The sequence below is a fragment of the Trachypithecus francoisi genome, unplaced genomic scaffold, assembly GCF_009764315.1.
Source record: "Trachypithecus francoisi isolate TF-2019V2 unplaced genomic scaffold, Tfra_2.0 Lachesis_group4, whole genome shotgun sequence".
NCBI classification, from domain to species: domain Eukaryota; kingdom Metazoa; phylum Chordata; class Mammalia; order Primates; family Cercopithecidae; genus Trachypithecus; species Trachypithecus francoisi.
Window position 1 is genome coordinate 47,037,175 of NW_022681469.1, and position 17,962 is coordinate 47,055,136.

The window sequence follows — 17,962 nt, forward strand, 5'->3', positions numbered from 1 at the left end:
AGTTGCTTATTTCACAGGACACAGCTGTTATGCCTCATGTTAAACTCTGAAGAAATGCATCAGAAGGTCACCTTCCAGATCCGTCCTTCCCACTTTAAAAATAAAATAACCAGAGAGGACAACAAGGATGTGGCTTGACTTTCAAGGCCATCCAGTGAGATAAAAGAGTTTCTCCAGGTGATGGTGGGAATTTTCAATCAATGCATAGGTATTACCATTGGTACCCAGAATAGTTGGGGGCTGGGGGGGCCAATGCTACTGGGTTTACAGAACAATTGCTAAGGCACCAGCAGGATACCAAGAAATACACAATCATCTTCCCAAAGACAAGTTTTTACTTCTATCACAGACACAATCTCTGAGGCAGCGATTACTGAGAAGTGGAATACAAAAAAACTAAGGCATTTTTCACTGTCTTTAGTATTTAAGAAAAAGGGTCCCCAAATATTTCCATTTGAGATGATAAAGTGCTCTTCAGTCACTTAGCTTACTCTTCAGTTCAGATGACTCATCATTTTGATTTCAAACAGAGTTCATATATGTCTGTTTTTAAAAACTAGTTCAAAAAGTCTGAAGTTAAAAAACTAAACCAAATACTCATTATTCTCATGTCAAATTACAAGACTCTTGGTAACTGGTTTTTTTTTTCACATGTAGCCTGGAGCCCTTGAAAACCTCTAACTGCCCTGTTAGGTTCTCCAGGATACACAGACGTTGCCTCATTATTTTAGTTAATAGTGATTGCAAATAAGCCCCCCAAGTCATTTAACTATGTGCTTATTACTGCGTTGAAAGAACTCCAAGTTAGGTCCTCATGTAGGTAAAGGAGTTCCCTTCACATATATGTGTTCCTAAACTTGTCAAAGATCATAGCAAAGCAATTTAAAGCTAAGGTAAGGGTAACTCTCAATACAAGATTAATTTGAAAATGCTTAAACAAGCTTTCTTATTGACATCTAGCATACATACAGAAAAGTATACAAATATTAAGAGTATAGTTCAGTGAAGAAACACTATGAAGGAAATGGATCAAAGAAGACTTTACTGAAGGAACTGTCAGCCTACAATGAAATGTTTTAGGGGGAAAAGGAGGCTGGTGAAGGGACTGCCATGAGACCAAAGTAAGAAACTTGTCACATGTCCCCCAGAGTTTGAAGAACACAGAGATTGTTACCTAATTCTCACCCAAAAGGGTGTGAACCGAGGGACTGTATGGAGCTGCCAGAGGAAGAACTGAGAACTGTGGCTGAGCCAGCAGCATTCCTTCCAATGGTGGAAACGGTGTTTGCTTTCCATGGACCAAATTGACATCACAGAGGGCCATCAGACCAGAACCATCTCCAGAGGACCCTGCTCAAGAGGATGCCTACAGGGACTAGGAGACCCCAGGTGAGGACTCTGGAATAGGACCGGAGGGGAAGTCATAAGAAATCAGACACAAGGACAGTACCTGGGTCAGAAAATAGTGTAATGAGAAGATCCTTGGTGGGTGGTGGCAGGGGGAGGGCTATCCTCAGAAATACCCCAGGAGAGAAAAGAAAGCCTGGCATTTGGACATCCCTATAACAAGTGCATTTCTTTTTTGTTTGTTTGTTTTTAGAGACAAGGTCTTGCTCAGTCACCCAGACTGGAGTGCAGTGGCACAATCATGGCTCACTGTAACCTCAAACTCCTGGGCTCAAGTGATCTCCCACCTCAGCCTCCAGAGTAGCTAGGTCTACAGGCATACACTACCATGCTTGGCTAATTTTTTTTTTTTTTTTTTTTTTTTTTTTAGCGATGAAGTCTTTCTATGTTGCCCAGGCTGGTCTCAAATTCCTTGCTCCAAGTGATCCTCCTATTGGGACCTCCCAAAGTGCTGAGATTACAGGTGTGAGCCAGCATGCCCAGCCCACAAAGGCCATTTGATCTCTGAGAGACAACTATAAAGAGCATGAGCTAAATTAAAAGGCAGGAGCTTCTTGTCCTGCCATCCTATTCCATAGTCAAATCCTAGAGGAGACAGAGGCAGGGAGTGAGGAAGGGAAAAGTTAGGCCCCTATGTCCCTCCCCACTGCTGCTCTGGGCAACTGCAGGTCAGACCTGCAAAGGGTAGGGGTGGGGATATGAGGTGAAGTCTTCATCTGAACTAGACTTTTAATACCTGAAAAACAAGACTGTTCTAATAACTGAAAGAGACCAGAAACAGAGGGCATGTGCCCAAGATGTCCACAGGGCAATAAAAGGAAATCCAACACAGTCTGTTTGAGAGCAGCTCGTTCCATAATGTTAGTTTGAACATCCACAGGCAATCATTGAGAAAAGCCTATTGGCCATCACAAAGTTGATCTGCCACTTATGAATGTTTGGATTCTTAGACAGAATTTGGGGTGAGATGGAGAAGCTTTTAATTAGTCAAAAGATAAGTGCAGTGTGACATCAAGTTCTTCCTGCAACTTCAAAGCAGGAAAGGTTAAAATGACAGCTTGGACATCTTAACCATCCTAAGAGTAGCCAAAAGTATTTATTAAGTGTAGTCTAGGTTCTCTCTAGGAGCTTCTTAAGTAGGAATCATCTGCTTCACAGGTTATCCCTTACCTACGTGGCCCTGTCTCACCACACCATATTTCACTCCAGGGGCCTCACTTTCAGAAGCATGTAGCCCAAGAGTAATATAAAAATTATAAACAGAAGGAGAATCAAAGTCTTCAGAAGTGAGCCAGTGGAAGGAACCTGGGATGTTGAAGTCCATTTTGTGAGCTGTGCCCCTGTCTCAAGAAAGCAGTCATTGTGTGCCTTCAGGTGGCACGCCCAGGTACAGTGCGAATTTTGGCAAGTAGGTGTGTGTTTTGTCTTTGGAGCCTTTGTATGGAAATGACTTCTAGCTGTCTTTTGGGAGACATTACCCTAAGGCTTAACAGGCTGTCATTCCAGCCTGGGAGCTCCCTCTGCTTTGAAATGTCCAGTGTCAACAAGTGCATGATTCCTCAGACATTAAATTAGAACTCAAAGGTGAGCTAAGAAGCAGGCAAGAAATAGAATCGCATGTCCTAGGGCCTTATTCTCCTAGGTCTGCCTTTCAAGGAAGAAAAATGTTCAGAATTGGCATATGGGAGTGAATGGGATTGTGGCTTCCAATGCATAGTAAGGTTGGTCAGAGCCAGAGAAACGAATCTTGGTAAATCTAAACAGATCAAATGGAGTTTAACTTAATCATTTCAAGATTTTTTTTTTTAAGGTCCTGAATTCCCATATTTCAGTTGACATCACCAACTTGGAATTCTACAAAAATATAGGGGTTTCTGGTCCCATGGCTTCTTGGCCTTTGCAGGGAGAACAGTCAACAGTACCAAAGCAAGGCCACTGGAGTCCCAGACAGAACCGTTAGCTTTTTCTCATTAGCCATTCGGCCATCTTCAGGATGCCACAATTGAGACCTGTGGGGCACAATTATGAAATGTAGGAAAACAAGACTAAAAACTCTTTGGCAATGTTTTTGTGAAGTAATATCTTAAATCTCACATTCATCTAAGAACTTTGCCTCCCACTTCTTGTTCTTATTTTTCATAGCATCTGTAGCATTTCAAGAATAGGCATGAAAAATAAACTCCTTTTATGCCCTTTAGAAGAATCATTTCAAAGCCTGCCTGGTAGAGATACAGCAGTGATTTAAAATGGAATATCCACCCTAACTAGTCTTTTTGTGCAGGGGTGATCCACCACCATTGTTAAAGGATTTTTGAGCTGATTTATTTTCCACTGGTAGTGGTGATACATTTAGACTCATCCACTCAAGACTCCCATAATGAGCACATTTCTCAAGGCAGCCAGTTAAGCTTAGAAGTATAATAAAGCCCTGAAGAAGAGAAAATCCACATAAAGAAATAATAATTATTAATAATATTTATTGAATTATTGGTATGTGCCAGGACCTGTTCTAGTGGTTTATTTACATGCATAATTGCATTGAATCATCACAGTAGTTTAATGAGGTAGGAACTATATATCCCTCCTTGCTATGGATGAGGAACCAAAGGTACAGAGAGGTTACATGACTATTCCAAAGCCAAACAGCTTGTAAGTTTTGCCATCTGGAGGCTACCCAGCGGGGACTGTTATTTTGTATTTATTAGCACTGTGTTCCCAGTAAGAGTACTTTCTGGACACAATCAATTTGCTCAGATATGTGCAATTCTAAAATTTCCCCAAATGCCTACCCCTGCTGCCAAGCATTTAACCTTCTGAAAACAGTGTCACAGAGCCAGGTGGGTCTAAGTTAATGAAAATCTTGAGAGTGAGTTCAAGTTTTGCAGTTAATATTTCTGAATGTACACTATCCTGTTGGACATCTTCAAGTAATAGCTAAAACTGTGTCTTAAGAGCAGGTCATTTGTGTGATTTTCCTCTTTTAGACCACTGAAAAATTTAAATGTGTCAATTATGGGCTGATTACAGTTCACTGTTCAGTTTCCTCTAAGTATGATGTGCTTTCCTACTTTATTACACCCACTCTTCCTTCATTGCTGGCTTCATTATTGGCAACATTCACACCAAGTACTATCCCATTCTCCTCCCACTGCCCACCTGAGACTTCATTCCTTCCCTTGACACCTTCCTCTGCTCATTTCACCCAACATGGGCCAAGGTACAGGGTCCTAACACTGTTTAAATCAATTTGGATAAAAATTGTAGGTTTGCCTTTTTTTTTTTTTTTTTTTTTGAGACAGAGTCTTGCTCTGTCACCCAACCTGGAATGCAGTGGCATGAACATGGCTCCCTACAGCCTCGACCTCCTGGGTTCAAGCAATCCTCCCACCTCAGCCTCTGTAGTAGCTGGGACTATAAGTGTGCACCACCATGCCCAACTAAGTTTTGTAATTGTTTGTAGAGACAGCTTCTCCCTACGTTTCCCAAGCTGGTCTTGAACTCCTTAGCTCAAGTGATCTACCTGTCTCCGCCTCCTGGAGTGCTGGGATTACAGGCATGAGCCACCATGCTTGACCTACAAGTTATAATTTTGAATCAAGCCTATTAAAATCAGATTTCTGAAACAAGATGGGCATAAAAAGCAGGCTGTTGGGGTCAGGTTGCTATACCTTGGGCAGGGTGGTCCAGGTCTGAGAGAAACAGAAGCTCCACAAGCCTTAATATTTGTGGGGCTTAGGGCCAGAGTATAAATTATTCTTTATGCTTGTTTCAAGATATTTTATTAAAATTCAAACGAAAATACTAATTATAATGAATGATTATAAAAATGTTTATTGTGGTAAAAACATAATGTGAGATTTACATCTTAACCATTTTGAAGTGTACTTATACAGTAGTGTTAACTGGATGCATCTTGTTGTCCAACAGCTCCCTGGAACTTCTTCATCTTGCAAAACCAAAACTCTATATCCATTGAACAACAGCTACCCTTTTCCCCCTCCTCCAGCCCCCTGGCAACCACCATTCTACTTCCTATTTCTAACAGTCTGCCTACTTTAAATGCCTCATATCAGTGGAATCATGCAGTATTTGTCTTTTTGTGACTGGCTTATTTCATTTAGCATAATGTTCTCAAGGTTCATCTATGTTGTGGCATGATTATCCAAATTTTAAATCAAACTTGTGAAATCAACTTGATGTTTTAATTTAGTTTTTTGAAAATATTATGAAACCTCATTAAATATATTTATAAAAGTAAAGTTACTCACAATTTTTACAAGCCATGAAAGTGGGCCCCTCAGAGCCCCCTTCAAAGAGAAAAATGGCCATGAAGTGTGCAGCTATCTACAGTCTTGAGCTACAGAGACTTTAGGATTTACCTGAGTGTTCAAGCTGAGGTTACACTCTTCCCAGGGAGCTATTGGAGGCTGCAAGGCAGGGGTAAGAGAACCAAACCATTTCTGCCCAATACAGGACTCTTCTACTGGCAGTCTTTGTGCCTGAGCTCCCTGCAGGGCTGGCCAACACTTTTTCAGAGATGTATTGCAGTCTGAGGGTCCTCCTACCCCAATTCCCCTCCTTCCCTCTCTCCATTCACAAGTGTCAGACACTTGTGGTCTGAAGGCTTCTCATGCCCACTCCTCTTCCCTCCTCCTTTTATCTTTCATGAGCATTTCCCAGATAAATCTCTTACAGTTCTGACTCTGTCTTGCCATGTGCATTCTGGAAAACCCAAACTGGTACAATGTTCTAGCATTCTGTTTCCATTTAGTTGACAATGTGAAGAATTCATATTGCACTTTGCTCATGTTACAACAGGCCTGCGTATCTACAAATTTTTTAAGTAATATGAATTAATATTACAAAATATTCCTTGGCCACCATATACAATTTTTGTGAATACTGTGCTCTGGAACCACAGATTGGAACATGAGGAAAAGTAAGAACGTGGACACTTGGCTTTACTGAAAAATATTTTATTGTGCAATAATGTATTGCATTTAGGTTATTTGAGAGGAAGCATTCAACATATTAATTGATTTTATCTTCTCTTTTCTAAGCGTTTCTGCTACACAAATTCTCACATCAAAGATTCTTAAAAGTACAATTCTATATTTATTTTGGTTTCATCATAAAAAGTCCACTACCAGCCAAGATGGAGTAACAGAAACCATATTTACCCTCTCACCTTAAACAACTAGGAAAAAATGGACAAAATAAATGAAACTATTTTCCATACTGGAGAACAGGCAGCAGGGCCTTGCTCTCTGAGAGAAAAAAACAAAAACTAAAAAGGGAGGCCTACAGTTGTACCAGTTTACTCACTGGAGGCAGTTTCTAGGCTGCAGTACAAAAAGGGGAAACCAAACAGACCCCAAAAGTCTTGCTGGGTTGCAAAGCAGGTATTGTCCAAGGCAAGTAGAATTTTTAAGACAACTTACCAAAAAAGAGGGAGCTTCTGAAAGAGAACAAGCAAGCTCCAGAGATCTACAGAGGAGTGTGCTCAAGTATTTGGCTGAGTACTATTCTATGTGTGTGAAAGGAAACTACCCAAGGCCAGCAAAGGAACCACTGGAAATGAGAAGGCCTAACGATTCCAAGAGCTCACACAGGGCTGAGAATGGTTTGTGTTGCACAGGCCTGAGTGGAAAAGTCCTGCATGACATGGGCATTGGATAGAGTCCTCAAAAGTATGCCACTTTAGTTGGAGGGCTAAATTATCCTAGACTGAATATAGCTATGGACCTGCCCTAACAAAGATTATAAGAAAGATTTGAAAGACTCCAACTGATTCCAAGTAACTGTGTGCCAGAAGAAAATGTGACACTATTTAAAGGAATACAGCAAAATCAGATCTTCAAAAATGTTCAATACCCAGTCATAAATTATTAGCATGCAAAGAAGCAGGAAAATATTATCAATAACCAGAAGAAAAACTATCTATGAAGCAAAGAAAGAAAAAAGACTAAGAAATACACACAGCATCAGTGACTGTAAGCAATATTAGGGATTATAACAGATGTAACTGGGGCTTATATTACACATGTTAGAAAAAGTGTGGGGATATTTGATGACAGATGATCAAATTTTTTCCGAATGTGATGAAAACTGTAAACTCACAGAATCTCCACAAACCCCAAGCAAAACATGCATTCAGAAAACAATGCCAAGACAAATTATGGAACATTATGTACGGAGAACAAAGATAAGAATGACAGAGAACTTCTAATCAGAAATCATGTAAGCTGGAAGAGGCTGGAACAGTATCTTCAGAGTACTGACAGAATAAACTTTCAAGCTAGAATCATTTACCCAAGGAGAATATCAGGTAATCAAAAGCTGGGATAATTCATTGCCAGTGAATTTATAAAAGAAATATTAAGAGAAACTTTACAGGCATAAAGAAAATAATATTCATTGGTTTTATCAAAGCATATCTTCTATAAATTGATATAAACTCCTAGAGATTAAAGTCATACACACATATGTCTTACATTTTAGAAAGTATGTATAACACTTAGCCCGATTTTGCCAAATAAACAAAAAACTCAATTCTCACCTGTAAAATTTACTTTCTGTTCGTTAGTTTAAAGAATTGGGAGAAGCAGAAATTAGTTTACTATTTAATTCACTGAAAGAGAGTTTACTAGATGAAATACATTGAACCTATGAAAATAGTATGTAGATTTTATAGGCTGAGTATCTGCAAGTAGATCATAAAGCCTGACCTGATATTAAGCATTTTCTAGGATATTATCACCAAATTTCTAAATTCACAGGGTCTCACTTTGTTAACAATCTGATATTAGCTGCTATGTAAAAACAAAATAATTTATTATAACCAAGACCATCTGCTAAACGATCATTTCCAACATATAAAACTCCAATACCATTGTTGTAGGAAGTCTTTATAATAACCCCTAATGATCCTTGCTGCGTGATATTCATGCCCTTCTGTAATACCTCCTTTGAGTGTGGGCTGGACTTAATGGCTCACTTTTAATAAATAGAATATGGCAGAAGCCAGGCACAGTGGCTCAAGCCTGTAATCCCAGCACTTTGGGAAGCTGAGGCAGGTGAATTACCTGAGGTCAGGAGTTTGAGACCAGCCTGGCCAACATGGTGAAACCCTGTTTCTACTAAAAATACAAAAATTAGCCAGGCGTGGTGGCATGTGCCTGTAATCATGGCTACTCAGAGGCTGAAGCAGGAGAATCGCTTGAAATCCAGAGGCAGAGGCTGCAGTGAGCTGAGATCATGCCACTGCACTCCAGCTGGGTGACAGAGTGAGACTCTGTCTCAAAAAAATAAAAAATAAAAATAAATAAATAAATAAATAAAAAGAATATGGCAGAAATTATAATGTCACTTTTGAAATTAAGTCATAAAAAAGACTGGCTTCTATTTGACTCCTCTCCCCTCCTTCTCCTCTCTCTTTTTCTCTCTCTGTCTTTTTCTCTCTTATCACTGGGTGTATGGAAAGTCAGCTGCCATGTCATGGGGCAGCCCTATGGAAAAACCCAACTGGCAAGAAATTGAGGGCTGCAAACAACCACATGAATGATCTTCAGAGCAGACCCCATATCACTACCGGTTGAGTTGTTAGATAAGACTACAGCCCCAGTTGACAGCTTGATTGTAACATTGAGAGAGACCTTGAGCCAGAGGCACTCAACTGAGCTGTGCTTGGATTCCTGATTCATAGGAATTATTTTAAGCCTCTAAGGGTTAGGGTAATTTATTATACATCAGTATATAACTGATATAGCTATTATTCAGTAATTTAAATACTTATTCATGAAGAAATATTGATGACTCTTTCCACATAATATAGGGGAAAATAATTCTACTTGCTACTTGGTGCACTATGTATTTTTATTAATCAGCCAACAGACCAACATGTGACAAGCTATTATGTGGAGATTGAAAATCTGGCACCATGAATTATTCAACCATTGTCTCCAATGAACGGTCTGACACAGAGGTTAGATTTACCAGGAACCAAAGTAACACCTGCACTATCCAATTCTTGTTACCATTTTGTAATCTTGGAGAATTATTAGGTTGTTTGAAAAGTGTTCCAGAGTATCATCTTTAATTGTGGATGCCAGGTTCAAGTTAAACAACTTTCTGCCCACACAAATGGTAGAATTACATGATGACTTACTAATTCTCCCACTAAACAGAGCTGTACACAACCCTTTGACTATCTGGCTAAGATAGCTCTTTGGGGACTAATAACCTAGGGCTCCCTGGGACCTAATAATTATATCAGACTAATATATATATATAAAACTCTAAATAACATCTATGCTGAAGCCATGAGACAAAGAAGATGGTGATGAAAATAATATTGGTAGACAGTTTAAAGTTTATAATATTATACTATTTGTCATTCATAGTTTCATTTCTCACCAAAAATCTTGTGTGCTAGACATGATTACTATTATAAGCCCCTTTCACCATGCTACACTCTGCCTTGCACATAGAACAGAGTTTGATAACTCTAGAACAATTTGCCTCAGAGTGGTTATTAACCTCCTAAACTGTGAAATGCCTGCATAAAAAGTAAATCGTTCCATCATAATGAGAAAAACCCTACTATCCTACTGCCTTCCCAACCTACCCTAGGCTGGAATTTGAGATTGTTTCTATTCAACATTGCTTAAGAAATTTTTTTTACTCTGACTTAATGAGCCACATTCTCTGAGCCAATGGCTACCTTTCCTACCAACACCATAAACAAAATTGATCATATTTGTTAAGGGAAAAGGCAGTCCAATGATATGGTAATGAGTGCCGACTGTGGAATGTTCATCTCCTGCAGAAATTTAGGGCCCCATTCACCACAGCATCATACGACTCCTAGAGAAAGAAGCAGTAAGTAGTTTATTCCTGTCTGGAAATTGATGTGTAGCCAGGAAATTTTACATCTGCCTAAAGCAGGATGTAAAATGTGCCCATGAATGAAACATACTCTAGTATTTTTAAATCACAGAGAGTCCGGACTAGCTGCAAGAGGCAGGCTTTTATAGCTAGGCTACACTTTGCTGAAATACTAGCCTTGATCTGTTGCTGCCCCATTCCTGGGACTAGATGGTCTTTGTGGGTCCTTTTGGCTCTAATGTTGTAAGATTTGTGGATTAGCTAAATTGGCTTAAAGAATCCTCCTGAACTGTGTTAGCCATGTATTGGATCTTTGATATCATCTGATATTTTTCACTCACTTTGGGTTAGGAGAGATAGTGTACATGGAAGAATATTACAGATTGACTATGACCAGCAAGGAGTCATCAAAATTAGTTGGGAGAAAAAAAGAAAATGTTTGTATGAGTAAGAAAACAGATTACAAAATAATGTGTTTGGGCAAAGACCACTAATGGTGTCCCAACTTCCATTCTCTCCTATTTCCTTTATATTAGAACTCCTGCTTTTAAGCTGGATACATGACCATCTGAAGCAAAACCATATCTCAGTAGCTCACCAGCAGATATGGTTATATGTCTAAGTTCTGGCCAATGGCAAGTAAGCTGAAGTATTATGTGCAACATCTGGGGAGTGTCCTGCTAGCCAGAATTCAGACAAGATGCCTCGAGCAAAAGTAGCCATCCTGAACTATGAGGTAGAACTCATATGTTGAGGATGGCAGAGCAACAAGATAGAGGAGCCTCGATCCCTGCCACCGTGAAGTGTCATGGCAGCCAGAACTGCCTCCAAACTTCATTTACCTGACAGAAAAATTAACTGCTCTCTTGTTTAAATCACTACTATTTTGGATTTTCTGTCACTCATAGAGGAATTAACCTTGCTAACAAACCAGAGAAATGTGTATCCCATTTTAATAAAATTATGTAGGTGTGTATGCTACATGTGTGTACATGTGTGCACGTGTGAGTATGTGTGTGTGTGTTGACTCTCACTCAGCATCCATTCTCCCCTTTTAATATCATTCTAATTTCCTCGTAGGGAAATTGCCTGTCTCCCACTGTGTGATGCCATTGTGGGATAGTCAATACACTTGCCTATCCTCTCTCCAGGTAATTCAAGGGGGTCTCTGGAGGTCCCTTTCATCAGGTCATTCTTCTCACTGCCCTGTTTCAGTGGGAGGTAAGTTAGAATTTCTTAGACCTTGGTCCTTAATCCTCTCCATTTCTCGGTTGTGCTCCCTCACAAAAGATTTATTATCCACACCAGCTTCTATGACATCTATAAACAGATGATTCTCAAAATGCCTTCCCAGCCAGCCTGCGCTTCTCCTCTGAATTCTGTACCCATGTATTCGTTAGTACCCTGGCAGAAATGGGTGATACATTCAGACTGAAACAACTGGAGTAAGTGGACGGGAAACAGGGACATGATAAAAGGTCATGCAGTATTCTGGAACAAGCAAGAGCACATCCAGAACCTGGAGAGAAAGAGAGGTAGAGAAGTCACCTGACAAGGGCTATGGCCTATGGTTCAGAGATGCAGCCAGCCCACAGCAACCCTGCAGGGAGGAAGTCAGAGAGATAAACATCCCCTGCATTCCCCTTCCTTCTCTGATCTGCTGGCATCCCCCACTGAACCAATCCAGTATGAAGCCAGAGGCAAAGGGAGTTTGTTGATGCAGGTCAGCCTCTCAGGAACCAGAGCAGGGTGGAGGAGGGTGGAGAGTAGGTTTGGAGAGGCAGACAGAGAACGTGCAGCACACCCACCTATCCACTTGCCTACTAAAGATTTTGTGATGTCTCAAGGCACCTCAAATTCATTGTGCCCCACATCAAACCATTCATCTAACCCCTCCCTGGATTTAGCCAGCGTAGTCCTCTGTCATTGTTCCCAGTCTTAGGAAATGGCACCATTACCAATTTAAGCAAGCCAGAAACCTGGAAATGATTCCTGACCCCTCTCTTTCTCCACCCACTGTCAGTCTATAGCCAAGTTCAGCTGATTTTGTGTAACCTACCTCCAGCAAAACAAAACCAAACCCACTCTCACCGGGTACTTTGATCCTTAAGAAAAGCAGGGCAAGCAAGGCAAAAAGCCGGGGCAGGCTCACTGAGTGGTCCCTCCTATCTTCTGCAGCTGCACATCCTTGTTTCTTGTAAGCCCTGTTCCTCAGCTTCTCTTCAATCCCAAGACCACACAACATAGCCTTCTTGTAAAGCCTCTTTTTGCTTAATATAGTTAGAGTTAGTTTCTGCTGCTTGAACAAGAGCCTTAATGAGTAAAGTAAAAGATTTAATTAGGAAGCTAACTGAAAAAGTATTTTGCTCCTCAAATGTGTCATCCCTCTTCAGAATCTACAGGACATCTGAAACCATTCTCTATTTTTAAAATAACTTCTCTGAAAAGAAGTAATTAAAGATAATTCTGTTAATTAAAAATGGTAAAGTACCGCTATGTATAATTCAATCATTGCCATGTGTCCATATCTTAACAATGGGCATCCCTCTGAGGGGGAATTAGAGGTGATTTGCACTTTTCTCTTTGGGTCTCTGATCCTCATGTTTTCAACTGTGGGTAACTGGGTTTTACAAAGTAAGTAAACATTATCTTAAAAGGTAAAGTGTAGTGTATCAATGCTGGAATAATAGTAAGGAAGCTTTGATACTGTATACTAAGGTAAGTAGCAAGAAAGCAGCTATTATGGAATTGCTTTTAAGTACAAAACAGGCCGGGCGCGGTGGCTCAAGCCTGTAATCCCAGCACTTTGGGAGGCCGAGACGGGAGGATCATGAGGTCAGGAGATCGAGACCATCCTGGCTAACACGATGAAACCCCGTCTCTGCTAAAAAAATACAAAAAACTAGCCAGGCATGGTGGCAGGCACCTGTAGTCCCAGCTACTCGGGAGGCTGAGGCAGGAGAATGGCATAAACCCGGGAGGCAGAGCTTGCAGTGAGCTGAGATCCGGCCACTGCACTCCAGCCTGGGCCACAGAGCGAGACTCCATCTCAGGAAAAAAAAAAAAAAAAAAAAGAACAAAACAAAGATTTGGCTTTCGCATGGGTGTTCCCACTACACACACATACACACACACACACACAGGGTAGCCAAAGTCATCATTCAATAGACATTTATTCATTTATTGAATGTCTATTTATGTCTAGGCACCTTGCACTTGCACATCTTGGAGATACAAATGAGTGAAGCATGGCTTTCATTCTTTTTTTTTTTTTTTTTTTTTTAAGAGGGAATCTTGCTCTGTCACCAGGCTGGAGTGCAGTGGCACGATCTCAGCTCACTGCAACCTCCAACTCCCTGGTTCAAGTGATTCTCCTGCCTCAGCCTCTCAAGTAGCTGGGATTACAGGCATGCACCACCATGCCCAGCTAATTTTTGTATTTTTAGTAGAGACGGGGTTTCACCATGTTAGCCAGGATGGTCTCAATCTCCTGACCTCGTAATCTGCCAACCTCAGCCTCCCAAAGTGCTGGGATTACAGGTGTGAGCCACCATGCCCAGCCGGCATTCATTCTTGAAATGCTTAGAGTCTTGTGTAGGGTTTATCCAAAGTGTGGCCTGTGGATCGCCTACATCAGAGTCACCTGTGTTGACTGTTAAATGAAGATACCTAGGTTATTCCCCAGGGCTAGGAAAGAACACAATGCAGATGACAAACTTAATTTTTAATAATATAAGGAATTAAACTGGAAAAAAGACAAGGAACTGGGATTCCAGTCAGTGTAAGACAAAAGCATTCAATAACATAATCCTGGAGCTTCCCAACTTACTAGTTTGTAAATGATGTGTCATAATGACAATATTATAGACTTATACCATTATAAGAATATACATGCTAGAGTTAAAAGCTGAATGCTGGCAGTGTCCATAGCTTGAAGGAATAATTAACATATTTATTAATTACCCTCCTGCTAATCCTTCAAACAGGTTCATTATTTGATCAACAGATTGTACCTCTATTGTAAGTAATCTGTGGACAATAATAAGTGAAGCTGAATTTTTATGGTTATATTTGAATTAGGAATGACTTACATTTCATACTAGGGAGCCATATTCAACTGACTGTATGTTAATACTGCCTTTTGGTCATAAAACATCTAGAAAACTTACATTTAAGCTTTTTAAAAAAAAGTTGCCATGGAAATGTTAACAAATTGATTATTTTAAAATTATAACTCCCTGTGCTGCTTTTACCCTGCTTTAATTGTACATAACTCATTCATCCATGCATCTATTTATTTATTTATTCATTCAGTCAATCATTCATTCAAACATTCATATACAGAGCATGGCAGATAGGTATGAGAAACTGTGGAGGTTCAAAGGTAATTAAGCTCATCTTGCAAAAAGTTTACAGATAAGACATGTGAAAGAACAGATGTGAGAGATAGCATGTCATAAATTAAATCAAAATTTAAACATGCAAAACACTAAGGGAGCCTGGAGGTGAGAGAGATGGCTGTCATTTGGGTTCACCAAGGCTGCCTTGCCACTAACAGCTCAGATAATGAGGGATGAGACAGGCTCGGCAGCAACTTGGATATGGGAGTGAGAGAATCAGGGATGCTTGGAGTCTGAGTAGAAAATAGGTATAATGGGAAGATGGAAGTCAGGAAGAGGAACAGATTTTGAGAGAGGAAAGATGAATTCCATAAGGACTATGTATTAGTCCATTTTCACACTACTATAAAGAACTGCCCAAGACTGGGTAATTTACAAATAAAAGAAGTTTAATTGACTCACAGTTCTGCATGGTTGGTGAAGCCTCAGGAAACTTAGAATCATGGCAGAAGGGGAAGCAGGCATATCTTACATGACAGCAGGCAAGAGAAAAGCAAGCATGTGAGAGCGCAGGAAAAATCGCCATTTATAAAACCATCCAATCTTGTGAAATTCACTCACTATTATGAAAACAGCATGGGGGAAACCGCCCTCATAATCCAGTCATTTCCCTCACTCGACAGAGGGGATTACAGGTCCCTTCCTTGACACATGGGGATTACAATTTGAAATGGGATTTGGGTAGGGGAACAGAGCCAAACCATATCAGGCTGAATCTGATATACTACTACAGTATTTATGGAAAAGTGACAGCAAGCACAGAAATTAGGAAAACTAGTCCTGGGCTCTGGAGAGATCACAGGACTCAAGGTAAGGTGACGTACAAGTCATGCTCAAAGCTCTACTGCTAACTGGAAATGTGGCTTCAGTTGCATCATTTAGCCTCTTTGGTTCTCAGTTTCCCCTTCTACAAGGTGAAGATGCAGTGCTGAACCCAAGTCTCTCACAGTGTGGTCTGCAATATGATTTTAGGTGGTACACATGGAAACTTCAAAATATGTTTTACCACTTGTATTTACGTTGATGTGTTTTAGAAAAAAAGATTGCCGAGGCCTGTCATAGTGGCTCACATCTATAATCCCAGCACTTTGGGGGGCTGAGATGAGAGGATCACTTGAGGCCAGGGGTTTGAGATCAGCCTGGGCAACATAGCAAGACCTCACCTCTGCTAAAAATTTAAAAATTAGCTAGGTGTGGTGGCTCATGTCTGTAGTTTCAGCTACTTGGAAGGCTGAGGCAGGAAGATTGCTTGAGTCCAAGAAGTCAAGGCTGCAGTGAGCCATGATTGTGCCACTGTACTCCAGCCTGGGCAAGAGAGCAAGACTCTCTCTCTAAAAAAAAATGATTGTCCAACAAACTCTTCATTTTGCTGACACTATTTCTTTGGCTAAGTGAAGTGGGAAAGCATACTGATTTTTTAAAATAGTAAATAAATAATACATGCAGTAAACTGATAGGGTGGAAATGGTGAAGGTCATTTGCCAATGATAGGGTTGAGAAACCAAAGTTCAGGTTGTCAAGAGGGTACGTCATACTCAATAGTCCTAAGATCCTAGGTTTTATGGCATTGTCACAGGTAGAACAGGAATAGATAAGACCATCAAAGGGCCAGGCACGGTGGCTCACTCCTGTAATCCCAGCACTTTGGGAGGCCTAAGTGGGCGGATCACCTGATGTCAAGAGTTCGAAACCAGTTTTGCCAACATGGCGAAACCCCGTCTACTAAAAATACAAAAATTAGCTGGGCATGCAGGCGCACACCTGTAATCCCAGCTACTCGGGAGGCTGAGGCAGGAGAATCGCTTGAACCCAGGAGGCAGAGGTTGCAGTGAGCCGAGATTGTGCCACTGCGCTCCAGCCTAGGTAACAGGGCAAGACTCCATCTCAAAAAAAGAAAAAAAAAAAAAAGACCATCAAAGGAAGATCATATGAGAAATGAAAGGGGCTTAGGGCAGAGCACTGAAGATTTTACATTAAGAAAGAAAGAAAGAAGGGAAGCAGGCAGGGGACCAACCAGTCCTGTCAGCAGTGTTGGATGGAGCTGGGGGTAATGTGAGCAGAGAAGGAGGAGGCAAATTGGAGGGTCAAGGAGCTGCCACCTTGGCTCTTTGCTCTCAGAGGTGGGATGCTAGAAGCTTATCCCATGTAGAGGGAGCTGAAGGTGGCGGAGATGGACCAACAGTTTCTCATTCTTCCTGAGGACTTCCACATGCCAAGCAGACATTCTCTGATCTTAGGATTCAGTAATCTGAGGGAAAGGGATGGGAATTGCATTATGCCATTCTTGCATTGCTATAAAGAAATACCCGAGGCTGGATAATTTCTAAGAAAAGAGGTTTAATTGGCTTACAGTTCCGCAGGCTGTACAGGAAGCATAGCGCCAGCATCTCACAATCATGGCAGAAGATGAAGAGGGAGCAGGAGCAAGAGAGAGGTGAGGAGGTGCCACACACGTTTAAACAACCAGATCTCACGAGAACTCAGTCACTATTGCAAGAACAGCACGAAGGGGATGGCATTAAAGCATTCATGAGAAATCTATGCTCATGATCTAATCACCCTCCCACCAGCTGCCACCTCCAACATTGGGGATTGTATTTCGACATAAGATTTGGGCGGAGACAAGTATCCAAACTATATCAAGGACATAACTGCACACAACAGAACAACAAACAAAATCGGTCACTGTATCTGCACCTAGTCTTTCAGGTATGGGTAATGCGTTCCAGCTGATATTTCACTGGTGCCTGCAAAGTTCCAGATGCTGTTCAGGATACTGAAGATTTAGAAATAGTTTAAATGCAGTTACTACCCCAAGGAGCCTACAGCAAGGGGAGAAAAGCAAACAGGTTTATAAATAAATTATAATTCAGTGTGATGGGTCTAACTATAAAAGCATGTGTAAGGAACAGGAGTAATAAAGAGGAGAAAGTGAGGAACTCTGCTTGGATGAGAATAGAAGGATGGGTGGTCAGGAAGAACGCCCAGCTAGATGTACATGACCTCAAGTCATAAAGGAAATCTTACATTTTATATCACACACTCTGTTTAAGATTTATTCATTCAAACAATATTTAATATTCAAACAATATTTATTCATTCAAACAAGATTTATTCATTCAAGCAATATTTACCGAATGCCTATTATGTGCCAGGCACTATTCTAAAGCAGCCAACAAAACTGACAAAAATCCCTGCTCTTATGGAGCTTACAAGTTAGTGAGGGGAGACAGATAACAGGTAAATAGCTACACAGTATGTGAGGGTGG

General features: G+C 40.7%; 1 protein-coding gene across 1 annotated transcript in view; it reads right to left on the bottom strand.

The window, feature by feature from the left end:
- Window positions 1-17,406: 17,406 nt before the first annotated feature.
- Window positions 17,407-17,962, bottom strand: part of LOC117072134 — a 38,134-nt gene continuing 37,578 nt past the window's right edge. Inside the window, exon 3 of the mRNA XM_033192092.1 lies at window positions 17,407-17,515. Coding sequence (XP_033047983.1) covers window positions 17,431-17,515 — 85 coding nt within the window. The 3' untranslated portion in view covers window positions 17,407-17,430. The remainder of the gene's footprint in view (window positions 17,516-17,962) is intronic.